The sequence below is a fragment of the Lampetra fluviatilis genome, chromosome 61, assembly GCF_964198595.1.
Source record: "Lampetra fluviatilis chromosome 61, kcLamFluv1.1, whole genome shotgun sequence".
NCBI lineage: Eukaryota > Metazoa > Chordata > Hyperoartia > Petromyzontiformes > Petromyzontidae > Lampetra > Lampetra fluviatilis.
This window is the reverse complement of record NC_136335.1, coordinates 3,220,193-3,247,762: the sequence shown is the minus strand read 5'-3', so window position 1 is coordinate 3,247,762 and position 27,570 is coordinate 3,220,193. Positions and strand designations below refer to the sequence as shown.

The 27,570-nt window shown below is 51.4% G+C and overlaps 2 protein-coding genes across 3 annotated transcripts in view; one reads left to right on the top strand and one right to left on the bottom strand.

Moving 5' to 3' along the window:
- Positions 1 to 1,412: 1,412 nt before the first annotated feature.
- On the bottom strand, positions 1,413 to 19,914 carry PSMD5 (proteasome 26S subunit, non-ATPase 5). Its single transcript, XM_078881502.1, has 10 exons — positions 19,730 to 19,914; positions 17,601 to 17,745; positions 14,934 to 15,047; positions 14,279 to 14,407; positions 12,877 to 12,986; positions 10,594 to 10,736; positions 8,817 to 9,008; positions 8,008 to 8,117; positions 5,691 to 5,828; positions 1,413 to 3,848 (listed from the first exon to the last, which is right to left on the bottom strand). The coding sequence occupies exons 1-10, from the start codon at positions 19,888 to 19,890 to the stop codon at positions 3,588 to 3,590; spliced, it is 1,503 nt and encodes a 500-aa protein (XP_078737628.1). The 5' UTR covers positions 19,891 to 19,914; the 3' UTR covers positions 1,413 to 3,587.
- Positions 19,915 to 24,404: 4,490 nt separating this feature from the next.
- The window catches only part of CCDC180 (coiled-coil domain containing 180), a 96,143-nt gene continuing 92,977 nt past the window's right edge, over positions 24,405 to 27,570 (top strand). For both annotated transcript variants that reach the window (XM_078881307.1, XM_078881306.1), the window contains exons 1-3: positions 24,405 to 24,443; positions 25,916 to 25,998; positions 26,456 to 26,566. In XM_078881307.1, coding sequence (XP_078737433.1) covers positions 26,507 to 26,566 — 60 coding nt within the window. In that variant the 5' untranslated portion in view covers positions 24,405 to 24,443; positions 25,916 to 25,998; positions 26,456 to 26,506. The remainder of the gene's footprint in view (positions 24,444 to 25,915; positions 25,999 to 26,455; positions 26,567 to 27,570) is intronic.

The window sequence follows — 27,570 nt, the reverse complement described above, 5'->3', positions numbered from 1 at the left end:
TCCGTGCTAATCGGAGGTGCAGTGTTGAGTCTATGGGTAGTGTTGAGTCTATGGGCAGTGTTGAGTCTATGGGTAGTGTTGAGTCTATGAGCAGTGTTGAGTCTATGGGCAGTGTTGAGTCTATGGGCAGTGTTGAGTCTATGGGCAGTGTTGAGTCTATGGGCAGTGTTGAGTCTATGGGTAGTGTTGAGTCTATGGGCAGTGTTGAGTCTATGGGCAGTGCTGAGTCTATGGGAAGTGTTGAGTCTATGGGCAGTGTTGAGTCTATGGGCAGTATGTATGTGTATGTGTGTTGAACTTCTTTTGCACCGTACGCAGCCAACTGTACTACGCGGCGGTGGGGGGGAAGGACAACAAACTAAACACAAGAAGCAATTCTCAAGAAATGAGTTTCGTCAATCCAGACGACGATGATTTAAAAGTGCGTATAGCTCCCAGTGGCTTCCAAACATCAGAAGGGGAGAACGTTCCAGACGGCCGCAGAAGCAGCGCATCTGTAAGCGCCGCGCGATGCAGCAGTGACCGCCGTTGTGACGGTTTACGCGCCTTGACAAGATCGGCGGGTTTAAAAAGAAAAACGAAACCAAGGAGCAGTTTTCTTTTTTCGTCGTCACGTTTTTATTTTTTTCTGACAAAATAAACAGGGCACACGCAGCGAACCCCCTACGCTTATCGGAACTCTAGCGGCGAGCGCGGAGGCTGAACCTCAGCGTCTCCCCCCCCCCACGCCGCCTCTTGAAGCCATCCGCTGCGATTCCGTAGCAATCTGCCGAATTTACATTCGCAAGATATGGAGAAAGGCAAAAAAAAAAATCAAGCCAATAAATGGAATTAAACTGCCGAGAAGAAAATCCAAACCAGGGTAATACGACTACCGAACTACGACCCGGGCCTTGCAAACAGCATTTAGCACGTGTAAATCAAACTGGAATTTGTCTTAAGATCTGGACTATGATTAAGTAATAGCAAAAAAAAAATTGTAGATGTTTTTTTTTTCGTACAGCCATTGGTGGCAGGCCGGGACCACAACTCCAGAAGCCGGTTGAGCCACAAGGCGGCCGGGTCTCCTGGACTCGAACCCAGGCTCTCGGTGGTACAGGCTCGGCAACTCTGACCTCAAAGCTGCCCGCCACCCTGAACAACCGATCTTAACCAGCGAATCATTATCGCCGTTTGCTGTATGGAATGTTGAGCTTCTTTCACACCGCACGTGGCCAACTGTGCTAATCGAAGGTGCAGTGTTGAGGCTATGGGCAGTGTTAGTCTATGGGCAGTGTTGAGTCTATTGGTAGTGGTAGTCTATGGGTAGTGTTGAGTCTATGGGCAGTGTTAGTCTATGGGTAGTGTTGAGTCTTTGGCTAGTGTTGAGTCTATGGGCAATGTTGAGTCTATTGGTAGTGGTAGTCTATGGGTAGTGTTGAGTCTATGGGCAGTGTTGAGTCTATTGGTAGTGGTAGTCTATGGGTAGTGTTGAGTCTATGGGCAATGTTGAGTCTATTGGTAGTGGTAGTCTATGGGTAGTGTTGAGTCTATGGGCAATGTTGAGTCTATTGGTAGTGGTAGTCTATGGGTAGTGTTGAGGCTATGGGCAGTGTTAGTCTATGGGCAGTGTTGAGTCTATTGGTAGTGGTAGTCTATGGGTAGTGTTGAGTCTATGGGCAGTGTTAGTCTATGGGTAGTGTTGAGTCTTTGGCTAGTGTTGAGTCTATGGGCAATGTTGAGTCTATTGGTAGTGGTAGTCTATGGGTAGTGTTGAGTCTATGGGCAGTGTTAGTCTATGGGTAATGTTGAGTCTATGGGCAATGTTGAGGCTATTGGTAGTGTTAGTCTATGGGTAGTGTTAGTCTATGGGTAGTGTTAGTCTATGGGTAGTGTTGAGTCTATGGGCAGTGTTGAGTCTATGGGTAGTGTTGAGTCTATGGGCAGTGTTGAGTCTATGGGCAGTGTTGAGTCTATGGGCAGTGTTGAGTCTATGGGCAGTGTTGAGTCTATGGGCAGTGTTGAGTCTATGGGCAGTGTTGAGTCTATGGGTAGTGTTGAGTCTATGGGCAGTGTGGAGTCTATGGGCAGTGTTGAGTCTATGGTGCAGTGTTGAGTCTATGGGCAGTGTTGAGTCTATGGGCAGTGTGGAGTCTATGGGCAGTGTTGAGTCTATGGGCAGTGTTGAGTCTATGGCTAGTGTTGAAACTATGAGCAGTGTTGAGTCTATGGGCAGTGTTGAGTCTATGGGCAGTATGTATGTATGTATGATGAACTTCCTTTCGCACTGCACGGAGCCACCCGTGCACACATTGATCCGACCAGCATTGCAATAGCCGCCTGTGGCACGGCCGTGGGATGTGGCGGAGGTTGAACGCGTTGGGCAAGCAAGGAGGCACGGAGGGTCAGAGGTCGCAAACGGGTTTTGATTCCTTACCCGTACCCATACCCGGCCGCAGCAGGGTCGCAAACGGGTACCCGAACCTGTACCCGGCCGTACCCGTACCCTACCCGTACCCGGCCGGGTAGGGTACGGGTATCGGGTACCTGATTGCGACCTCTGGGATGAAGCCATGTTGCAGGCGCGGGTGGGTTGATTCTAGGAACTTGAATTGTGAGAAGAGACAAGACGTTGGGAAATGAGTGACAAACAGTTACTCACCAGTGACTCACGGTCTACCCGTACCCGGCCGCACCAGGGTCGCAAACGGGTACCCGTACCCGTTTCCGGGTATCAGGTAGGGTACGGGTATCGGGTACCCGGTTGCGACCTCTGCGGAGGGGCGGGGGCACCAACGGATTTCGCCGAGATGAGATCTCCATCATTCCCATCACCATGCTCACCAATAATAATAATAATAACCGCCATGGTGCCTGTGCCAGGCTCGGTGGGCTTTGAGACCACGTGAAGTGTCGAAGGCTCGCTGACACGGGGTCATGGGACAGACTCGGGTGCCCCGGGTCGACCGACTGAGATGAGTGGCCGATGCACCACCTGTGCCCCCTACTGTGCCAACTCGCTGCGTTTTAGCCGCCCGGCGCTCCGCTCGTTGTTGTGAGCGTCGCTCCTCCGCCCTCCGTGGCTGCTGGAGGGCGACTGCCTCCAACTGCCCAGTAGCGTCCTTCACGAGCCTCCTCCTCCATATAAGCTGATACGAAAAAACTAAGACTACCCCATATAGCCTGAACAGACTGTTGGGGCAAGTGCTGTGAGCGAGCACCTATGAAGGCCGGCAGGGCACAGAAGTGGGTGAGGTGGTCAGCACCATGCCCGGCCACCTTTGTCTCCTGAGTGGCGAAATTTACACACCACGCCAGGTACTCGTTTAAGGCTGAGTCGACCTAGGGAAGGCCAAGGACCGCTTCAGATAACTGTCACTGGTGTTGGCCGTGAGCGGGTATGGAACTCGGTCCGCTGGGTTCGTAGCGCAGCGCAGCACGCTAACCGCTACACTACCGCTCCCCAAACACACACACACACCACCGCTTCCCACACACACACACACACCACCGCTCCCACACACACCACCGCTACACTACCGCTCCCCACACACACACACACACCACCGCTCCCACACACACCACCGCTACACGCGAGCTCCACCTCGTCACTCGGCGCCCTCCATGGCAACGATGCGCGCCTCAGCCCGTACGCGGTGCGGCCCCTCCCGTGCGTGCACTCGCAGCCTCAGCACTGCGGGCCCTCCCAGCGTCCCGGGGGCCGTGGCCGACTCGGCCAGCGCCCGCACCAGCGCGTGCCGGGCCTCACGCGCCTCCTTGCCGGGCCCCGGCGAGCGGTCCGTCAGGAACTCGACGAAGCCCGGGGAGTCCGACATGAGGCGCTGGGCCCACGGCTGCCCTGCGATCGCCTGAGAGGTAAGCAAGGTGTGGGTTAGGGTGTGGGTGAGGGTTAGGGTGAGGGTTCGAGTTAGAGTGTGGGTGAGGGTGTGGGTTAGGGTGTGGGTGAGGGTACGGGTGTGGGTTCGAGTTAGAGTGTGGGTGAGGGTGTGGGTTAGGGTGTGGGTGAGGGTATGGGTGTGGGTTCGAGTTAGAGTGTGGGTGAGGGTGTGGGTTAGGGTGAGGGTGCGGGTACGGGTGTGGGTTCGAGTTAGAGTGTGGGTGAGGGTGTGGGTTAGGGTGTGGGTGAGGGTACGGGTGTGGGTTCGAGTTAGAGTGTGGGTGAGGGTGTGGGTTAGGGTGAGGGTGCGGGTGTGGGTTCGAGTTAGAGTGTGGGTGAGGGTGTGGGTTAGGGTGTGGGTGAGGGTGCGGGTGTGGGTGAGGGTGTGTGTGTTGGTGAGGGTGTGGGTTAGCATGTGGGTGAGGGTTCAGGTTAGGGTGCGGGTGTGGGTGAGGGTGTGGTTAGGGCGTGGGTTAGGGTGTGGGTTAGGGTTAGGGTGTGGGTTAGGGTGTGGGTTAGGGTGAGGGTGAGGGTGTGGGTGAGGGTGTGGGTGAGGGTGTGGGTGAGGGTTAGCGTGTGGGTTAACGTGTGGGTTAGGGTGTGGGTGAGGGTGTGGTTAGGGTGCGGGTGAGGGTGTGGGTTAGGGTGCGGGTGAGGGTTAGGGCTGTGAGAGAGTGGCAGGAGGTTGTTAGTGAGTTTGTTGTGATTGTTGGTGGTGATGATGGTGATACTGGTGGTGATGGTGATGTTGATGGTGGTGGTGATGATGATGTTCAACATTGTAGTAAGAACCACATTGTTATAATTGTGATGACGATGCCAGAATTAGCGCTGATGATGATGCTGCTGCTGCTACTCCAGACGCAAACGATGGTGGCGGCGGCGACGATGGCAGTCGTGGTGATGGCGATGATGATGGAGGTATAGTCATCGTGCTACGGCTGTTAGTGCTGCTGCTATCCATGACGATGGTGGAGATGATGATGGTGGTGGTGGTGGACAGAGCAGTTGTGCTGCTGCTGCTGCTATCGAGGGTGGTAACATCCTGCTGTGTTATTGCTGTTCAGGGAAAGAGACGTAGAAATGCACGGCTGATGGCTGCAGGGAGCGAGATAAACAATAGAGTGGACACAAAGAGATGAGAAAAAAAATCTCGATTTGAAGCTTTCGTGACTGCAGGAGTCCATACTCTTTGGTTCTTTCGGTAAAGTCACGTGGGTATAAAATAATAGATCACGACGTTTCGATCGCAACACAAGCAATCGTCATCAGGTGGAACAACCACAGCCAGAAAAACTGCTTTTAAAATCCTTTATATTAAGTTCGCTTGCTTGCTTAGGACCGTGCAAATCTTTCGGTCGTTTTTTAACCCACTTCCCGTGATCCAATCGAGCTGACATTTTGCACACAGACTCGTTGTGCGTGACAATTAATTTTCGTGAAATTTTTTTTCCAAAATTTTACACTTTTTAGGGAAAAAAATGTAACTAATTACCAATTGCTTAATGGTGCCAGACAATCATCTGACCCATAGGTGGCAGCCATCTCAAGCCAGAGGACGAGAGGACTCTAGCCACCCCGATGCCACGCATATAAAGGATTTATAGTGAAAAACTTTGTTTTTACGTGTTTACTTGTTCTTGCTGTGGTTGTCTACTTCAGCAGTTTTTCTTGCTGTGGTTGTCCCACCTGATGACGATTGCTTGTGTTGCGATCGAAACGTCGTGATCTATTATTTTCTCTACCTACGTGACTTTACCGAAAGAGATGAGAAAAACTGCAGGGGGAGACGAGGCAGGGAGAGCGATCGCACCGTGAGGACGTGCAGGGCACTGCAGTGGAGCTCGGGGAAGGGCTGAGTGCAGATCCCGCGGAGAAGGTCGAAGGGGCGCGGAGCGAGGGCCCAGAACCACCGCTCGCTCACCTCCACCGCCTCCTCACCCTCACCCTCCTTACACACACACATACACACCGCCAACACACACACACACCGCCAATACAAAATACCACCAACACACACACACCGCCAACACACACACACGGAAATTACACACACACACCGCCAACACGCACACACACACACACCGCCAACACACACACCGCCAACACGCACACACACACACACCGCCAACACACACACCGCCAACACATACACACACACACCGCCAACACACACACCGCCAACACATACACACACACACCGCCAACACACACACACACACACCGCCAACACACACACACACCGCCAACACACACACACACCGCCAACACACACACGGAAATTACACACACACACCGCCAACACACACACGGAAATTACACACACACACCGCCAACACACACACACACACACCGCCAACACACACACACCGCCAACACACACACACCGCCAACACACACACACCGCCAACACACACACACACCGCCAACACACACACACCGCCAACACACACACACACCGCCAACACACACACACACCGCCAACACACACACACACCGCCAACACACACACCACCAACACACACACACCCACACACACCGCCAACACACACACACCGCCAACACACACACACCGCCAACACACACACACCGCCAACACACACACACCGCCAATACACACACCGCCAACACATACACACACCGCCAACACACACACACACCGCCAACACACACACCGCCAACACACACACCGCCAACACACACACACCGCCAACACACACACACCGCCAACACACACACACCGCCAACACACACACACCGCCAACACACACACACACCGCCAACACACACACACATACACACACGGAAATTACACACACACACCGCCAACACACACACACCGCCAACACACACACACCGCCAACACACACACACCGCCAACACACACACACATACACACACGGAAATTACACACACACACACCGCCAACACACACACCGCCAACACACACACCGCCAAAACACACACACCGCCAAAACACACACACCGCCAACACGCACACACCGGCAATACACACACACACGGAAATTACACACACACACCGCCAACACACACACACCGCCAACACACACACACACGGAAATTACACACACACACACCGCCAACACACACATCGTCAACACACACACCACAGATATTTGGATGGGTGAGTAAGTGGGTGGGTGAGTGTGCATGTAGATGTTTGAATGGGTGAGTAGCCGTGTATGTGGTTACATGTGTGGGCATGTAGGTGGGTGGGTGAGTGTGCATGTAGATATTTGGATGGGTGAGTAAGTGGGTGGGTGAGTGTGCATGTAGATGTTTGGATGGGTGAGTAAGTGGGTGGGTGAGTGTACATGTAGATGTTTGGATGGGTGAGTATCCGTGTATGTGGTTATATGCGTTGGCATGTAGGTGGGTGGGTGAGTGTGCATGTAGATATTTGGATGGGTGAGTAAGTGGGTGGGTGAGTGTGCATGTAGATGTTTGAATGGGTGAGTAAGTGGGTGGGTGAGTGTGCATGTAGATATTTGGATGGGTGAGTAAGTGGGTGGGTGAGTGTGCATGTAGATATTTGTATGGGTGAGTAAGTGGGTGGGTGAGTGTGCATGTAGATGTTTGTATGGGTGAGTAAGTGGGTGGGTGAGTGTGCATGTAGATGTTTGTATGGGTGAGTAAGTGGGTGGGTGAGTGTGCATGTAGATGTTTGGATGGGTGAGTAGCCGTGTATGTGGTTATATGCGTTGGCATGTAGGTGGGTGGGTGAGTGTGCATGTAGATATTTGGATGGGTGAGTAAGTGGGTGGGTGAGTGTGCATGTAGATGTTTGGATGGGTGAGTAAGTGGGTGGGTGAGTGTGCATGTAGATGTTTGCATGGGTGAGTAAGTGGGTGGGTGAGTGTGCATGTAGATATTTGGATGGGTGAGTAAGTGGGTGGGTGAGTGTGCATGTAGATGTTTGGATGGGTGAGTAGCCGTGTATGTGCTTACATGCGTGGGCGTGTAGTTGGATGGGTGGGTGGGTGAGTGGGTATGTAGATATTTGCATGGGCGAGTGGGCGAGTTGCCGTGTATGTGGTTACACGCGTGGGCATGCAGGTGGGTGGGCGAGTGGTTGGGCGAGTGGGGATGCCGGCGAGCTGCGATCCTACCGGCACGGACAGCACGGCTGCGATGGCATCCAGGCATCGCGCCCGCATCTCAGTGGGAGAGTTCTGCATCAGGTTCCCCATCCTCTTGAGCAGCTGTGGGAACTGCATGCCTGTTCAATAAAGAGATGTACCCAGTTCACCGATTGGACAATCTCTAACGACGTTCGAGGAGGGTGGAAACGTGCACTCCCCCTGACTGCAAACAATCGAATACCCGGCTTCAATGTTGCATGCTGTGCAGGAGGGCTGTCACCCGAAACGTCGCCCATTATACACTTGTTGATATTGACACGGAACGTGTTGCCTCACCCACCGCTCACCCACCCGCCCGCTCAACCACCAGTCTGCCCGGCCGCTCACCCACCCGCTCGCTCACCTGCCAGTCTGCCCCGCCCGCCTGCTCACCCGCCCACCCACCTGCCCGCCCGCTCACCCACCCGCTCACCCACCGGTCTGTCCGCTCGCTCACCCACCCACTCACCCACCCGCCCGCTCACCCGCCCGTATGTCCAACCGCCCACTCACCCACACACCCACCTGCTCACCCACCGGTCTGTCTGCTCGCTTATCCGCCCACTCACCCACCCACCCACTCACCCGCCCGCCCGCTCACCCGCCCGTACGCCCAACCGCCCACTCACCCACACACCCACCCGCTCACCCACCGGTCTGTCCGCTCGCTTACCCGCCCACTCACCCACCCACCCGCTCACCCACCCGTATGCCCAATCGCCCACTCACCCACACACCTACACACCCACACACCCACCCACCCGCCCGCCCGCCCGCTGGCCCGCCCACCCACTCACCCTCCTTGCTGAGCACTCGCTTGCCCTCGGCGGAGCGGGCGATGAGGCCGATGGTGTCGAGAGCCACGGAGTTGAGGCCGGGCTCCGGACCCAGCAGCATGGAGGAGACGGCGGCGAGGAACGGAGGGTAGCGCTCGCACAGCGCCCCGGGCCCTTCCAGCACCGCCAGTCGGGCAAAGAACTTCACCAGACCTGGGGGAAGAGGGGAGGAGGGGGGGTGGCGGGGACACGCGCGGAGGGTTGGTCTGCTGGTTCTTTGGGCCTGGTAAAATAAAAGGGATTTAGAACTCGCTGAGACTTTCCTGGGTTAAACAAGTGTAGTAGTAGGTTTTGACCCTTTCAACTGGTACAAAAACCTTAATACAAGGCATCATGGTTGCAATAACCACAACACAAGCAGTCAAAATGCAAACAAAAAGAAACAACTCTGATAATGATAAGCACTGTCCTTGAAGTTGATTGGTCCACACCCGAGACAGCTTTTCTTAGAGCCTAGTCTCCATTGGTGTTGGACCAGAAGACGCCAAAAGGCGTACAACTCAAAAACAGCGCACTATCAGAGTATTGAGAGCTCGGGGTGAAGCATTTACACTATGAGACATCTCCTTTACCAGTGGCAAAATATAGTGATAGGTTTTTACCCTTTCAACTGGTACAAAAACTGACACCTTTATACAAGGTGTCAGTTTTGCCATCTGGTCCAACACCAATGGAGACTAGGCTCTAAGAAAAGCTGTCTCGGGTGTGGACCAATCAGCTTCAAGGACAGTGCATATCATTATCATCATCAGAGTTGTTTCTTTTTGTTTGCATTTTGACTGCTTGTGTTGTGGTTATTGCAAACACGATGCCTTGTATTAAGGTGTCAGTTTTTGTACCAGTTGAAAGGGTAAAAACCTATCACTATATTTTGCCACTGGTAAAGGAGATGTCTCATAGTGTAAATGCTTACCCTGAGCTCTCAATACTCTGATATTGCGCTGTCTTTGAGTTGTGCGCCTTTTGGCGTCATCTGGTCCAACACCATTGGAGACTAGGCTCTAAGAAAAGCTGTCTCGGGTGTGGACCAATCAGCTTCAAGGACAGTGCATATCATTATCATCATCAGAGTTGTTTCTTTTTGTTTGCATTTTGACTGCTTGTGTTGTGGTTATTGCAAACATGATGCCTTGTATAAAGGTATCAGTTTTTGTACCAGTTGAAAGGGTAAAAACCTACTACTATATTTTGGCACTGGTGTAATAAATCTCGTTGAGGCGACTTCTGGAATCCGTCTTTTATTATTCAACTTATATTACAGTTTCCTTCACGCTGCTGATAGGCAGCGTGAGAGGGACAGAAAGAAAGAGAGACGCACGTAGCCACGTGGCAACCCGGAGCCCCGCTCCCGCGTGGCCCCCTTCCTCTGTTCGTTCCCGTTCTGACCACGTGTCGTTCGTCTCCACCCCTATTTAATACCCGGGTCACGTGATACGTTTCCGCCAATCCTGGTTAGCCTGCATGGAATCTTCCAGGCTCCCTCATCAGCTCCCGGGACCACGCCCCTGATTCATCTCCCCATTGGCTGTGGCCAAAGCCAGCAGAACCAATCCTTACCGCTGTCACCTTTTCCATCACGTCAGGGCCACGCCCCTAGGCTTCCCCCCATTGGCTGTAAACCAGGACCGGCAGAGCCAATCACCATGACGAGTTGTGATACGTCAGTGAGCCGGATATATCCTCACATTACACTGGTAAAGGAGATGTCTCATGGTGTAAAGCGATCCGTGTTCGGCACCGGGGAGGTAGAGGTCGCAGAAGGGGTCGCTGTGTGCGTCCTGCAGGAGTCCGGCGATGCGGTCCACGATGCCGGCGTGGAGGAGGTGGTGACGGCCGTGCGGGGAGCGCACCAGGCCGCTCACCGTCTCTGCGCTCGTCGCGCTGCGCACAGACAGGTGGCGGTCTCCGGCGCAGCCCGCGGTGGAGTGGGCGAGGGTGTGAGCTGGTGGCTGAGCGGGCAAGGGTGTGAGCTGGTAGCTGAGCAGGTGAGAGTGTGAGTGGGTGAGAGTGTGAGTGGGTGAGGGTGTGAGCTGGTGGCTGAGCGGGTGAGTGTGTGAGTGGGTGAGAGGGTGAGAGTGTGAGTGGGTGAGCGTGTGAGCGGGTGAGGGTGTGTGAGCGGGTGAGCCGTGTGAGCGGGTGAGCCGTGTGAGTGGGTGAGAGTGTGAGTGGGTGAGAGTGTGAGAGTGTGAGCGGGTGAGGGTGTGAGCTGGTGAGAGTGTGAGTGGGTGAGCGTGTGAGCGGGTGAGGGTGTGTGAGCGGGTGAGCCGTGTGAGCGGGTGAGCCGTGTGAGTGGGTGAGAGTGTGAGTGGGTGAGAGTGTGAGAGTGTGAGCGGGTGAGGGTGTGAGCTGGTGAGAGTGTGAGCGGGTGAGAGTGTGAGAGTGTGAGCTGGTAGCTGAGCGGGTGAGAGTGTGAGTGGGTGAGTGGGTGAGCGTGTGAGAGTGTGAGAGTGTGAGCGGGTGAGAGTGTGAGAGTGTGAGCTGGTAGCTGAGCGGGTGAGAGTGTGAGTGGGTGAGAGTGTGAGCGGGTGAGAGTGTGAGAGTGTGAGCGGGTGAGAGTGTGAGCGGGTGAGAGTGTGAGAGTGTGAGCGGTGAGAGTGTGAGTGGGTGAGAGTGTGAGAGTGTGAGCGGTGAGAGTGTGAGCGGGTGAGAGTGTGAGAGTGTGAGCGGGTGAGAGTGTGAGTGGGTGAGAGTGGGTGAGTGGGTGAGAGTGTGAGAGTGTGAGAGTGTGAGCGGGTGAGAGTGTGAGCGGTGAGAGTGTGAGCGGGTGAGAGTGTGAGCGTGTGAGAGTGTGAGCGGTGAGAGTGTGAGCGGGTGAGAGTGTGAGCGGTGAGAGTGTGAGCGGTGAGAGTGTGAGCGGTGAGAGTGTGAGCGGTGAGAGTGTGAGCGTGTGAGAGTGTGCGAGTGTGAGCGGTGAGAGTGTGAGCGTGTGAGAGTGTGAGCGTGTGAGAGTGTGAGCGGTGAGAGTGTGAGCGTGTGAGAGTGTGAGCGGTGAGAGTGCGAGCGGGTGAGCGTGTGAGCGGTGAGAGTGTGAGCGGTGAGAGTGTGAGCGGGTGAGAGTGTGAGCGGTGAGAGTGTGAGCGGGTGAGAGTGTGAGCGGTGAGAGTGTGAGCGTGTGAGAGTGTGAGCGGTGAGAGTGTGAGCGGTGAGAGTGTGAGCGGTGAGAGTGTGAGCGTGTGAGAGTGTGCGAGTGTGAGCGGTGAGAGTGTGAGCGTGTGAGAGTGTGAGCGGTGAGAGTGTGAGCGGTGAGAGTGTGAGCGGTGAGAGTGTGAGCGTGTGAGAGTGTGAGCGGTGAGAGTGTGAGCGGGTGAGCGTGTGAGCGGTGAGAGTGTGAGCGGGTGAGAGTGTGAGCGGGTGAGAGTGTGAGCGGTGAGAGTGTGAGCGGGTGAGAGTGTGAGCGGTGAGAGTGTGAGCGGTGAGAGTGTGAGCGGGTGAGAGTGTGAGCGGTGAGAGTGTGAGCGGGTGAGAGTGTGAGCGGTGAGAGTGTGAGCGTGTGAGTGTGAGCGGGTGAGAGTGTGAGCGGTGAGAGTGTGAGCGTGTGAGAGTGTGAGCGTGTGAGAGTGTGAGCGGTCAGAGTGTGAGCGGTGAGAGTGTGAGCGTGTGAGAGTGTGAGTGTGTGAGAGTGTGAGCGGTGAGAGTGTGAGCGGTGAGAGTGTGAGGGGTGAGAGTGTGAGTGGGTGAGAGTGTGAGTGGGTGAGAGTGTGAGTGGGTGAGAGTGTGAGTGGGTGAGAGTGTGAGTGGGTGAGAGTGTGAGTGGGTGAGAGTGTGAGTGGGTGAGTGGGTGAGAGTGTGAGTGGGTGAGAGTGTGAGAGTGTGAGTGGGTGAGAGTGTGAGCGGGAGAGCCATGTGAGCGGTGAGAGTGTGAGCGGGTGAGCCGTGTGAGCGGGTGAGCGGGTGAGCGTGTGAGCGGGAGAGTGTGCGAGGGTGTGAGCTGGTGGCTGAGCGTGCGAGCGGGTGAGAGTGTGAGCTGGTGGCCGAGTGTGCGAGCGTGCGAGTGTGCGAGCGTGCGAGCGTGCCGTCTCACCGGATGAGCACATCATTGCCCACCAGCTCGGCGACGAGGCGGGAGATGAACCCGGCCTCGTCACAGAAGCGCAGCGACGTGGGCGACGCTCCCGCAATCTCCACCACCAGCTGCGGCATCCACACAAAACACAGAGATCCCCCGTGTGGTCGATTACTTGATGTTTAAATCCTTATTATTAAGTTCGCTTGCTTGCTTGCGCGCTTACGACCGTGCAAATCTTTCGGTCGTTTTTTAACCCACTTCCCGTGATCCAATCGAGCTGACATTTTCCACACAGCCTCGTTGTGCGTGACAATATATTTTCGTGAAAATTTTTTTCAAAAATTTTCCACTTTTTAGGAATTTTTTTTTTTCATATTTAATTTAAAATACCAATGTAATAAATATGAAACTCTTACTAAAAAAAAACAGAAATGAATGATAAAATAAAACCGATGCCACGCATATAAAGGATTTATAGTGAAAAACTTTGTTTTTAAATCCTTTATTATTTTACCAGGTGAGTCCCACTGACCTCCATAGCTCTTTTTAATAAGCGACCTGGCCGACAAATGATAGCCCAACGAAGTGGCTTATCATCATCATCATGTGGAAATGTATAGTAAGCCAAATACTCTGAACGCGTGAAGTTGATTCTAAACGTGGGAGGGAAAAACCGGAGGACCCGGAGAAAAATCCACGCGACCACGGGGAGGGAGAGAGAGGCACCGCAAACTCCAATTATACAACAGGGTCAAGTCTTCTTGGTTCTTTCGGTAAAGTCACGCTGTCTTTCCGACAGACCTGTTCTTCACCTGAGGACGGCTGCTTGCGTTGTGGCCGAAACGTCGTGAGAATTATTAAATGTTTTATTTTTATTATTTTATTATTTCCCTTCTACGTGACTTTACCGAAAGAACCAAGAAGATGAATCCCTGCAGTCACGAAAGCTTTCAATCGAAATTTAACAGGGTCAAGGTCGGGATCGAACCCACGGCCTCCTGCATGCCAGGCGAGGCAGCTAACATCCCGCCACGGTTCGCGCGTCTGCGCAGACGGCCGGGGCGAGTGCGGTTAGCGAGCGCCCACAAAGGCCGGCGTGTCGCACTGCATCGACAGCACAGACGAGGGAGTAAGCTGCTGGGGGAAGGACGGGTGACACAGCAGAGCCTCACCATTCTGGCGAATTGCCCGATGATGCTGGATGCAATTACCAGCGAAACGTCGTACTCAAATTGTAAATGTTGTGGTTTCGCGCTTCAACACACCGGTGGGCTAAAGCAGTGAACTAATTTGTCTTTTGTCAACGTGACATTTTTTTACTGATTGGCTGTGTCGGGTGGTGGAGGGTTACGACACATTTATAAATAACGCGATCTAAACCCAAAAACGTTGATTATGAGGGAAGAAGAATTCTGACCTCGTACACGCGGTAGCGTACGACGTCGCTGGTCGCCATGACGCCGTTGAGCTTGGCGAGGAGGGTACCGGTGAAGAGCGCTTGGAGGCCCTCCCTGGCGTGGGCCACGCGCGCCAGGCAGCGGACGGCCTGTCCGTGCGGTGGCGGAAAAGACGGCATCGTGACCGTCATTGCAATTGTTGTTATTGTTTTTTTACCCTTCCATCCGGCAAACAAAACTGACACGTTTTTTACAAGGAGTCATGTTTGCATAGACCACAATACCTGCAGTCATAATGCAAACAAAAACATAACTCTGATACCTGCAGTCATAATGCAAACAAAAACATAACTCTGATAAACACAAAAACATAACTCTGATAAACATTATCAGAGTTATGTTTTGGTTTGCATTATGGCTGCAGGTATTGTGGTCTATGCAAACATGACTCCTTGTAAAAAAGGTGTCAGTTTTGTTGCCAGATAGAAGGGTAAAAAAAAAACAATTATCATATTTTTTACTGGCAAATGAGGTTCCAATGGGGTAAATCATTGCAACTGTTGTTATTGTCGCTCGTTGCTTTCGCAACGACGAGACGGGCGACGCGAACGATTCGGAAACCCGGCCGCCGGGGCTCACCTCTGCGAGGAGCGGCGGCCGTACGCGCTGGGTTACCTGGGTGGCCACGGACGTGGTGTCGTCCCGGATGCACTGGATGACGTGCGAGAGAAGGTCCGGCTGGCTCGCGATGTCCCCGACGCACGACGCGTCTCCCACGATTCTCTCGATCTGAGGACAACCGATTCGACAAGCTGGACGAAGGCCCTCTGCCCTGTCCCATCTCTCGGGAGAGTCGTGGCGACGCAACAGTGATGTCCGTCAGTCTGTCCGATTGTCAGTCGGCCAGTCAATCCATCAGTCCGTCCCTAAGTCAGTCAGTCAGTGAGCCCGTCCGTCCCTGGCACAGCGAGCCGATCTTATCGCTTCACCTCCGATCAGCACTGCGGGTTACGTACGGTGCGAAAGAAGTTCAACGTACATACACGCATACCTCCGCGACGAATGTATGTACGTTCAACTTATTTAGCAACGTACGTAAGTTTAACTTCTTTCGTAAGTATGCATGTAAGTTTAACTTCTTTCGCAAAGTACGTATGTACGTAGGTTTAACTTCTTTCGCAGTATGTTGAACTTCAATCTCACCGTATGCATGTCGAATACCTTTCGCACCATACGTAGCCAACCACGCGAATTGGAGGTGCGGGGAAAGGAATCGGAGGTGCGGGAGAAGGATGTTTACAAATGCGCTCCGGTCCTTTACGCTCCGATTCGGGCCTCAAATTTGTGCGCACCTCCCACGATAACTGCGGCCGTTTTTGTCTTCTCGAGGGAAAGTTCCGAACAAGCGACGCAAGAAAAGGTTCTAAAGTTTCACCATCTCCGTGAGATTCACAGGGCCCCCCCTTCCCACCGTGACGGATGGCACGGACGGCGTGAACGCACCGACGCTCAAAGCGCCGCGTTAACCGATGGAGCCACGCCACGCGACGTTGACCAATCAGCCTCGAGATGAGAACAGATTTGATGGACCGGCCCGGACTCCGATTAAGTCTCCAGACGATAACAGACTCACAGAACTGCCTCTGATGGGGTCTCTAGACAATACAGAGCTAGAACGGTCTATGATAGGAAACCGGGGGGACAATACTCTATTCCACACAGAAGAGAGAGATGATATCAGTCCACAATTATTGCCGTTCCGCATTCTGCTGGCAAGCCAGGGTACGACACCTCGACGCTCTACGGTGAAGCGCCTTTAGCAACGTCTGTGCGGGTGATCCGCAAACCCTCCCTGCCTCCACAGTGCCGCATGACAAGCCACGAGCGTTGCCTCCCCACCGCATGTCTAAAGGCTTTTTCAAGATACAAGTTCTTAAATACAAGTCAAGCCCCTCCCCCCTCCTCCCCCCCTTAACGTGTATTTAAGAGCTTGTATTTTGGAATTTTTGCCTCACTTGATACAGTAAATCTGGCTGTGACGGTCTCACCTGATGACGGAGACTTGTGTTGCCTCCGAAACGTCGTGATTTTTATTATTTTATTTCTATTATTACTTTTATTAATTTAAATTTTTCACCTACGTGACTTTACCCAAAAAAAACCTAAGAGTAGGGGTTTTCCCCTTTTTTCTGGCAACAAAACTGAAACCTTTTTACGAGGAATCGTGTGTGCATTAACCACAATACTTGTGGTCAAAATGCAAACAAGCAAAAGGTGTCTAATGATGTAGATGCTCACCCCGAGCCCTCATTACTTTGATAGTGCCATTGTCTTTGAGCGTTACGCCTTTTGGCGTCCTCTGGTCTAGCACCAATTGAGACGAGGCTCAAAAGAGTGCCGTCTTTGGTGTGGACCAATCAGTTTCAAGGGCAATGCATCATAGAATTATCAGTGTGTTTTTTGTTTGCATGTTGACCACAAGTATTATGGTGAATGCACCACATGATTCCTTGTAAAAAGATTTCAATTTTGTTGCCAGAAAAAAGGGGAAAAACCCTATTATCATATTTTAGTACTGGCAAAGGAGGTCTAATGATGGACTGACTGTTGCGTCACCGCGATTCTCCCGAGAGATGGGAAGGGGGAGGAGGCCTTCGACCAGCGGTGGAATTGTTTGTTCTCAGATCGAGAGGATCGCGTCGTGCGTCGGGAACATCGCGAGACAACCGGACCTTCTCTCGCACGTCACCGAGTGCGTCCGGGACGACACCACGTCCGGGACGACACCCAGGTAACCCAGAGCAACGGCGGCCGTGGTGCGGCCGGGGTTCACAACCGCTTGTTTAAATGTCACCGCTGGGTGGGGAGGGTGGGGAGGGGCTGGGTGGGGAGGGAGGGGCTGGGTGGGGAGGGGAGGGTGGGGAGGGGCTGGTGGGGAGGGAGGGGCTGGGTGGGGAGGGGAGGGTGGGGAGGGGCTGGGTGGGGAGGGTGGGGCTGGGTGGGGAGGGGAGGGGCTGGGTGGGGAGGGTGGGGAAGGGCTGGGTGGGGAGGGTGGGGAGGGGCTGGGTGGGGAGGGTGGGGCTGGGTGGGGGGTTGGAGGGGAGGGGCTGGGTGGGGAGGGGCTGGTCACCCCGTGGTGCCCTTATAAAACTCAACGTTTAACCTACTCATGCCGGCTTGTGCCCGTCCTCACAGTCGGGCATATTTGCGGAATACACCACGCCGCCGTTGACCGAGCAACCCAACGTTCCTACCAGCTCCCTCCGCAGGACAATGTGTTTTAAAACGTCCGTAATGATGATGATAATAGCGCAGTAACAATAAAAATTGATGAAGAGTCACCAGAGTGAGGGAGAGAAGGCGGACGAGCTCGTGCGGGTGCAGAAGGCCCCGGGTGAGGTTGTGGCGATGCGCGGTGAGGAGACGCTGGGGCTGCTCGCCGTGCAGAGCCCGCTCCAGCACGGTGCAGCACAGCTCCGTGTGCTCCCTGTGCAGCAGCAGCAGCAGTAGCAGCAGTAGCAGCAGTAGCAGCAGCAGCAGTTGCAGCAGCAGCAACAGTGACAGCAGCGATAGCAGCAGTAGCAGCAGCAGTAGCGACAGCAGCAACAGAGACAGCAGCAACAGCGACGACAGCAGCAACAGCGACAACAGCAGCAGCAGTAGCAGCAGCAGTAGTAGTAGCAGCAGCAGCGACAGTAGCAGCAGCAGTAGTAGCAGCAGTAGCAGCAGCAGCACCACCAAGCAGCAGCAGCAGCAGTGACAGCAGCAGCAGCAGCGACAACAGCAGCAGCAGTAGCAACAGCAGCAGAAGCAGCGACAGCAGCAGCAAAAGCAGCAACACCGCCAGGCAGCAGCAGCAGGAGCAGCAGCGACAGCAGCAGCGATAGCAGCAGCAGTAGCAGCAGCAGCAGTAGCAGCAGCAGCAGTAGCAGCAGCAGCAACAGCAGCAGCAACAGCAGCAGCAACAGTGACAGCAGCAGCAACAAAAGCAGTAGCAGCAGTGGCAACAACAGCAGTAGCAGCAGCAGCGACAGCAGCAACAGCGACAACAGCAGCAGTAGCAGCAGCAGTAGTAGCAGCAGTAGCAGCAGCAGTAGTAGCAGCAGTAGCAGAAGCAGCAGCAACAGCAGCAGTAGCAGCAGTAGCAGCCGTAGCAACAGCAGCAATAACAGCAGTAGCAGCAGCAACAGCAGCAGCAGCAGCAACAGCAGCAGCAGCAGTAGCAACAGCAGCAGCGACAGCAGCAGCAGAAGCAGCAACAGCGACAACAGCAGTAGTAGCAGCAGCAGCAACAGCGACAACAGCAGCAGCAGCAGTAGTAGCAGCAGTAGTAGCAGCAGCAGCGACAGCCGTAGCAGCAATCGCGGCAGCAGAAGCAGCGACAGCAGCAGCAGTAACAACAACAGCAGCGACAACAGCAGCAGTAACAACAACAGCAGCAACAGCAGCAGTCGCGGCAGCAGCAGCAGTGACAGCAGCAGCAGTAACAACAACAGCAGCAACAGCAGCAGTCGCGGCAGCAGCAGCAGTGACAGCAGCAGCAGCAGTGACGTCACCACGGCGCTTGTGCCACGCTAGGTGCACCTTGCATGTAACGTTGAACTTCATTCGCACCGTACGTAGACAGCCGTCCTAATTGGAGGTTCGGGGGGATGGACAACAAACTAAACACACCAACACGCGTGTTACCACCTGTACCCCCCCACTGTGCCAGGCTAGGTGCAGGTCACGGGACAGACCCAGCAGGTTCCGTGGGTTGACTGACTGAGATGACCGGTAGATGCACCACCTGTACCCCTACTGTGCCAGGCTAGGTGCAGCAGGAGGTCACGGGACAGACCCAGCAGGTGCCGTGGGTTGACTGAGAATGACCGGTAGATGCACCACCTGTACCCCTACTGTGCCAGGCTAGGTGCAGGAGGAGGTCACGGGACAGACCCAGCAGGTGCCGTGGGTTGACTGAGATGACCGGTAGATGCACCACCTGTACCCCTACTGTGCCAGGCTAGGTGCAGGTCACGGGACAGACACAGCAGGTACCATGGGTTGACGGAGTTGACAGGTAGATGCACCACCTGTACCCCTATTGTGCCAGGCTAGGTGCAGGAGGTCACGGGACAGACCCAGCAGGTGCCGTGGGTCGACTGACTGAGAATGACCGGTAGATGCACCACCACCTGTACCCCTACTGTGCCAGGCTAGGTGCAGGTCACGGGACAGACCCAGCAGGTCCCGTGGGTTGACTGACTGAAATGACCGACAGATGCACCACCTGTAACCGTACTGTGCCAGGCTAGGTGCAGGTCACGGGACAGACCCAGCAGGTGCCGTGGGACTGACTGAGATGGCCGGTAGATGCACCACCTGTACCCCCTACTGTGCCAGGCTAGGTGCAGGTCACGGGACAGACCCAGCAGGTGCCGTGGGTCGACTGACTGAGATGACCGGTTTAGTGGGAAACGCTCACGCACCTATCCCCGCAGTCGAGGATGTCGAAGAGCGGCTCCAGGCTGACGCCGGCGAGTGTGGAGGGCTGCGAGGCGAACACCGCCGTCTTGAGGCTCTGCAAGGCCTCGGCTCGATCATCGCAGCTTCCGAGGCGAGCGAGCAACGCCACCACTGCATCCGCCATGCTCTTTTTAAGTGGTGAAGACGAGAATCGATTCCCGTGAATCGACGTTGCAGTTTAAATCGACGGCGAATTCAATGGCGTCTGGGGGGAGTTGGAGGGGAATCGATTCCGAGTCGATAATTATGTTTGCGGGTTGTGATAGCCTGGATCGGGAATCGATTCTGTCCTGTCATTGTTGTTGTTGTGCACTGTACTTCATGGACCTCGCTGACTCTTTCAAAAAAATTTTAGTTTTTTTCACCTGAGGATTTTTTTTGTTTCTTCACCTGAGGATTTTTTTTGTTTCTTCACCTGAGGATTTTATTTTATGTTTTGTTTCTTCACCTGAGGATTTTATTTTATTTTTTGTTTCTTCACCTGAGGATTTTTTTTGTTTCTTCACCTGAGGATTTTATTTTATGTTTTGTTTCTTCACCTGAGGATTTTATTTTATTTTTTGTTTCTTCACCTGAGGATTTTTTTTGTTTCTTCACCTGAGGATTTTATTTTATTTTTTGTTTCTTCACCTGAGGATTTTATTTTATTTTTTGTTTCTTCACCTGAGGATTTTATTTCATTTTTTGTTTCTTCACCTGAGGATTTTTTTTGTTTCTTCACCTGAGGATTTTATTTTATGTTTTGTTTCTTCACCTGAGGATTTTATTTTATTTTTTGTTTCTTCACCTGAGGATATTTTTTGTTTCTTCACCTGAGGATTTTATTTTATTTTTTGTTTCTTCACCTGAGGATTTTATTTATTTTTTAGTTTCTTCACCTGATGATTTTTTTTGTTTCTTCACCTGAGGATTTTATTTTATGTTTTGTTTCTTCACCTGAGGATTTTATTTTATTTTTTGTTTCTTCACCTGAGGATTTTTTTTGTTTCTTCACCTGAGGATTTTATTTTATGTTTTGTTTCTTCACCTGAGGATTTTATTTTATGTTTTGTTTCTTCACCTGAGGATTTTATTTTATTTTTTGTTTCTTCACCTGAGGATTTTTTTTGTTTCTTCACCTGAGGATTTTATTTCATGTTTTGTTTCTTCACCTGAGGATTTTATTTTATGTTTCTTCACCTGAGGATTTTTTTGTTTCTTCACCTGAGGATTTTATTTTATGTTTTGTTTCTTCACCTGAGGATTTTATTTTTTGTTTCTTCACCTGAGGATTTTTTTTGTTTCTTCACCTGAGGATTTTATTTAATTTTTTGTTTCTTCACCTGAGGATTTTTTTTGTTTCTTCACCTGAGGATTTTATTTTTTGTTTCTTCACCTGAGGATTTTTTTGGTTTATTCACCAGAGTATTTTATTTTATTTTTTGTTTCTTCACCTGAGGATTGTATTTTATTTTTTGTTTCTTCACCTGAGGATTTTTTTTTGTTCCTTCACCTGAGGATTTTATTTTATTTTTTGTTTCTTCACCTGAGGACGGCTGCTTGTGTTGTGGCCGAAACGTCGTGGGAATTTTATTTTATTAGGTTTTTTTTCCCTTCTACGTGACTTTACCTAAATAATCAAGAAGACACTCTGATTATTTCGGTAAAGTCGCGTAGTTAGAAAAAAGAATGAAATAAAATATTACAAAAAATAATAGATCACGACGTTTCGATCGCAACACAAGCAATCGTCATCAGGTGGGACAACCACAGCAGCAGTTTCTTCTTGCTGTGTCGTAATATATTATTTTTTGTGATATTTGATTTTTTTGGTTCTTTCGGTAAATAAAAAATAATGTATTTATTTGTATTTAAAAATAATGTATTATTTTTTTATGTAATTTATTTAATTTTTTCACCTACGTGACTTTACCGAAGAACCAAAGAGTTTGGGGATTCCTGGAGTCACGAAAGCTTCAAATCAAGAATGGGACCTCCCTCGTCACTATCAAAATATATAACAAAGGTTTTGTCTGTTGTGGCAATAAAACAGTTGTGTTAAGATGTTAAAATGCAAAAGGGGGCGTCCATAAATGACGTCACGCGATTTTGGACGATTTTTGACCCCCCCCCTCGTCACACGGCGTCACAAAAAGTCAACCCCCCCTCAAATATGACGTCACAAAGCTCTGCCCCCCCTCCCCCCCAAAATAAAACATGCTTCAAATCGCTTAAAACTATTGTCATTGTAGTGCGTATTTAATGTGGCGCTGCACTCTGATGTTGTAGGAGAAAACATTTTAAAAGTCTATTTATTTTAGTAGAACGTGTTGTCTATATTTATTTAAAGTTGTGTATTTTAATGTGACGTCACATTTCTCACCCCCCCCCCCAGGTGCGTGACGTCATTTATGGACGGCCCCTTGTGGCGACCCACAGAGACTCATAGATACCCATAGAGATCCAAACTCATAGAGACCCACAAAGACACACAGACACCCACCGAGATCCAGACTAATAGAGACTCACAGAGACTCATAGATACCCATAGAGACCCAGACTAATAGAGACACACAGAGACTCATAGACACCCATAGATATCCAGACTAATAGAGACTCACAGAGACTCAGAGACACCCATAGATATCCAGACTAATAGAGACCCACAGAGACTCATAGACACCCATAGAGACCCATACTAATAGAGACCCACAGAGACTCATAGACACCCATAGATATCCAGACTAATAGAGACCCACAGAGACTCATAGACACCCATAAATATCCAGACTAATAGAGACTCACAGAGACTCATAGACACCCATAGAGACCCAGACTAATAGAGACTCACAGAGACTCATAGATACCCATAGAGATCTAGACTAATTGAGACACACAGAGACTCATAGACACCCATAGATATCCAGACTAATAGAGACCCACAGAAACTCATAGACACCCATAGAGACCCAGACTAATAGAGACCCACAGAGACACACAGATACCCATAGAGATCCAGACTAATAGAGACCCACAGAGACTCATAGACACCCATAGAGATCCAGACTCATAGAGACTCACAGAGACTCATAGACACCCATAGATATCCAGACTAATAGAGACCCACAGAGACTCATAGACACTCATAGAGATCCAGACTAATAGAGACCCACAGAGACTCATAGACACCCATAGATATCCAGACTAATAGAGACCCACAGAGACTCATAGACACCCATAGATATCCAGACTAATAGAGACCCACAGAGACTCATAGACACCCATAGATATCCAGACTAACAGAGACCCACAGAGACTCATAGACACCCATAGAGATCCAGACTAATAGAGACTCACAGAGACTCATAGACACCCATAGAGATCCAGACTAATAGAGACCCACATAGACTCATAGACACCCATAGAGACCCAGACTAATAGAGACCCACAGAGACTCATAGACACCCATAGAGATCCATACTAATAGAGACGCACAGAGACTCATAGATACCCATAGAGATCCAAACTAATAGAGACCCACAGAGACTCATAGACACCCATAGAGACCCAGACTAATAGAGACCCACAGAGACTCATAGATACCCACCGAGATCCAGAATACTAGAGACTCATAGAGACACACAGATACCCATAGAGACCCAGACTAATAGAGACCCAAAGAGACTCATAGATACCCACCGAGATCCAGAATACTAGAGACTCATAGAGACACATAGACACCCATAGAGATCCAGACTAATAGAGACACACAGAGACTCATAGACACCCATAGAGATCTAGACTAATAGAGACTCACAGAGACTCATAGACACCCATAGAGACCCAGACTAATAGAGACCCACAGAGACTCATAGATACCCACAGAGATCCAGACTAATAGAGACCCACAGAGACTCATAGATACCCACAGAGACCCAGACTAATAGAGACACACAGAGACTCATAGACACCCATAGATATCCAGACTAATAGAGACCCACAGAGACTCATAGACACCCATAGAGACCCCGACTAATAGAGACTCACAGAGACTCATAGATACCCACAGAGATCCAGACTAATAGAGACCCACAGAGACTCATAGACACCCACAGAGATCCAGACTATTAGAGACCCACAGATACTCATAGATACCCATAGAGACCCCGACTAATAGAGACTCACAGAGACTCATAGATACCCATAGAGATCCAGACTAATAGAGACCCACATAGACTCATAGACACCCATAGAGACCCAGACTAATAGAGACACACAGAGACTCATAGACACCCATAGAGACCCAGACCAATAGAGACCCACAGAGACACACAGTCACCCATAGAGATCCAGACTAATAGAGACCCACATCACAGCGATGACACAACTACTCCGCTATCTCCTGACGCGGTTGGCTGCAGGTTTTAATCACCTAAATGCGACATTGTAAGTTGTTGCCTCTACATCTACATCAGCAGCCGTACGACGACGGTAATAATACGAAGTTTTAAGTTTTATGGTTTAAAATTTCTTACAAACCCGTGGGCGTAATCGACACGCAGTGGGAATCGTTGGGAGTCGATTCCTTAGCGATTCGCGATGCGTTGCTTAGCAACGGATTCAAAACAACTGCTTGTAGAATGTTGATGGTGGTGGTGATGATGATGATGGTGGTGGTTGTGTGGTGATGGTGTTGATGTGAGTATGGGTGCCACGGTGGCTCGGTGATGTTAACTAACTCGCCTGGTGTACAGGAGGTTGTGGGTTCAATCTCGACCCTGACGCCTGCTGCTGTATACTTGGAGTTTGCGTGTCTCTCTCTCATCATCACGGTGGCTAGGAGATGTTGACTACCTCGCCTGGTGTACAGGAGGTCGTGGGTTCCATCCCGACCCTGACGCCTGCTGCTGTATATTTGGAGTTTGCGTGTCTCTCTCATCATCATCATCACGGTGGCTAGGAGATGTTGACTACCTCGCCTGGTGTGCAGGAGGTCGTGGGTTCGATCCCGACCCTGACGCCTGCTGCTGTATACTTGGAGTTTGCGTGTCTCTCTCTCTCTCATCATCACGGTGGCTAGGAGATGTTGACTACCTCGCCTGGTGTACAGGAGGTCGTGGGTTCCATCCCGACCCTGGCGCCTGCTGCTGTATATTTGGAGTTTGCGTGTCTCTCTCATCATCATCATCACGGTGGCTAGGAGATGTTGACTACCTCGCCTGGTGTGCAGGAGGTCGTGGGTTCGATCACGACCCTGACGCCTGCTGCTGTATACTTGGAGTTTGCGTGTCTCTCTCATCATCATCACGGTGGCTAGGAGATGTTGACTACCTCGCCTGGTGTACAGCAGGTCGTGGGTTCCGTCACGACCCTGGCGCCTGCTGCTGTATATTTGGAGTTTGCGTGTCTCTCTCCCCGTTGTCGCATGGATATTTTTTTCTCAGGGTCCTCTGGGTTTTCCCTCCCACATTTAAGAATCAACATCACCACGCGTTTAGGGGATATTCGGCTGCTGCTTTCAACTTCCACACGACGATGATGACGAACAGTTCCTATGATCACTGTTTCATTGCTTTCATGGCTTTATTTTGGTGATTTTTGAAAAGTTTTTCGGTTTGGCCATGTTTGTTTGTTGTAGTACAGAGTTAGACTGATGGCCTTAATCTAAGTTGTCTTGTGGTTGTTGTTGTTGTTTGACTTGCATCCCACTGGGATTTTTGCACACAGCGTTGGTATACGGTGCTTTTTCTGCAATATTTAGCTGTCTTTTCTTGGATTTTCTGTTTGCACATAGTCACTTTAAGATGTTTTCTTGTTCATGTTTTTTTGTTTGTTGTGGTTGCACCCGATTCAAGAGCCGAATGGCTCACAGGGCTATACCTAATAATTAAACTTGAACTTGAATAAGCCCACTTCGTGTTAGCTATCATTCGTGATAGCAAGGTCGCTTCTGAAGATAACTATATAGTTCAGTGAGGCCTTAAATATATAAAAAGTGTAATCGTTTTATGGGGAGTTGAAGTGTAGCAGTTATCCCCCGGTGCACTACGAACCCGGTGACCCGAGTTCGATTATCCCTCACAGCCAACACCGGTGACGATTATTTGAACCGGTCCTGGGCCTCCCCTAGGTCGATTCGGCCTTAACTGAGTATCTGGTGCGGTGTGCAGTAAACATCGCCACTGGGGAGACAAAGGCGGCCGGGCGTGGTGCTGGCCACCTACACCCTCGTATACCGTGTCGGCCTTCATAGGTGTGCTACTCGCTAACAGCACTTGCCCCAGCAGTATTTTAAGGCTATACAGGGGAACTTTGTTGTTGTTACGATTATTAATTCAAACCAACGATAAAACGCATATTTAACATACTTAGAAATCTTCTTGGTTCTTTCGGTAAAGTCACGTAGAATGGAAATAAGAAAGTAATAAAAATAATAAAATAATTCTCACGACTTATGTTTTATTTTTATTCTTTTATTATTTCCATTCTACGTGACTTTACCGAAAGAACCAAGAAGATGAATCCCTGCAGTCACGAAAGCTTTACATCGAAAAATACTTAGAAATGTTCAATCTTGTGCAAGTGCACGCATGTGTGTGTGTGTGTGTCACGCAACACAGACACCAAACGGCTAGCCGCAAACAGCACTCACTTTTTTACACAGTGCGTCGTCGGACACGGACGGGGTCGTGTGCGATATCTCTTCCCAGCAGGTCATTGACACCGAAACGAATCCTCGTGGAGCAGGACAGCGGAAGGGAATGGCTAAGGTCCGCGTGGTTCCAAGCGGGAAGGTGTATCGACAGCTTTTTGATGCCGAGGTATTAACCACGAAATGCATCACGACCGTGTACCGGTTGTTTTTGTACATGTACGGATGCACTCGGAGACGGAGGTAAGTTAAGGGCTTTCGCCGATTGTTTATTAAAGCTGTTACAATATTACACAGCAGGGTACACAACTCCCAGGGGCTAGGGGTCCTACTCTGAGTGCGGGTCCCTGCCGGCTAGCTCCGGTCTCTCTCTCTCGTGTGTCGGATCGTGGACTCTGCCGACTCCACCGACCGGAGAGAGAAGCACCTCTACGGCTACCACCGGCTTCTCCCCAGACTCACCACTCGATCCCTCTCTCTACCCCTGGTTCCCTCTTCACCCTGCTTACTTTACCCGTTCCCACAGTGACCCCGCTTACGTCACGGGGTCCCCCTTAAGTACCCTAGGAGACGTGACGTCATCGCACTGAACGGCACACCTGACGTCACGTCCCCATTTTACTCCTCTACACATGTGTAATGACGACTTGACACACTTGAGTTGAGATGGTTTCTTTATTACTGGTAGGAACGAAGTGGACCAGACCACCAATAGATTATATCGTCCGTCCGTCCGTCCGTCCGTGTATCAACATCGACCCCTACTGCAAACACTTGGCAGGACCCTACAAAAACCTTTTGACTCAGTGGGGCTTTCCTGGCTTAACAAGTGTAATAATACATTATGTTTATATTATTTGGTTATTCGTTCCTACCAGCCCACCCCGCAGGGTCCTGTTTTAGACACGTTCACTCTCGAACCCCCACTGCAACAGCCCCGAGTCTCCCGCGCATCTCCCCTTTTATACGTTCCGAGGCCACGCCCCCATTCCCGAACCTTCTCGCTGGTTCTAGACCGTTCGCTCCACCAACAAACTCTACCATCATCTTCTTTCACCTTGCCACGCTCCTTCTCTCGATCATTCCTGTAGCCACTAGTCTGCAAGCTGACTCCCCTGTCATTACCTCCCGTGGCCACTAGTCCCTTCGCACTGCAGGCTGACTCCCCTGTCA

What these genes read in the sequence shown, in the direction of transcription:
- PSMD5 (XM_078881502.1), bottom strand. Translation starts at nt 19,890, where the DNA reads ATGGCGGATGCAGTGGTGGCGTTGCTCGCTCGCCTCGGAAGCTGCGAT. An exon ending in GGCAATGATGTGCTCATCCG is followed by an intron (nt 10,737 to 12,876) that starts GTGAGACGGCAC and finishes GTCTGTGCGCAG; the next exon opens with CGCGACGAGCGCAGAGACGG. An exon ending in CTGCGACCTCTACCTCCCCG is followed by an intron (nt 9,009 to 10,593) that starts GTGCCGAACACG and finishes CTCTTCCCCCAG; the next exon opens with GTCTGGTGAAGTTCTTTGCC.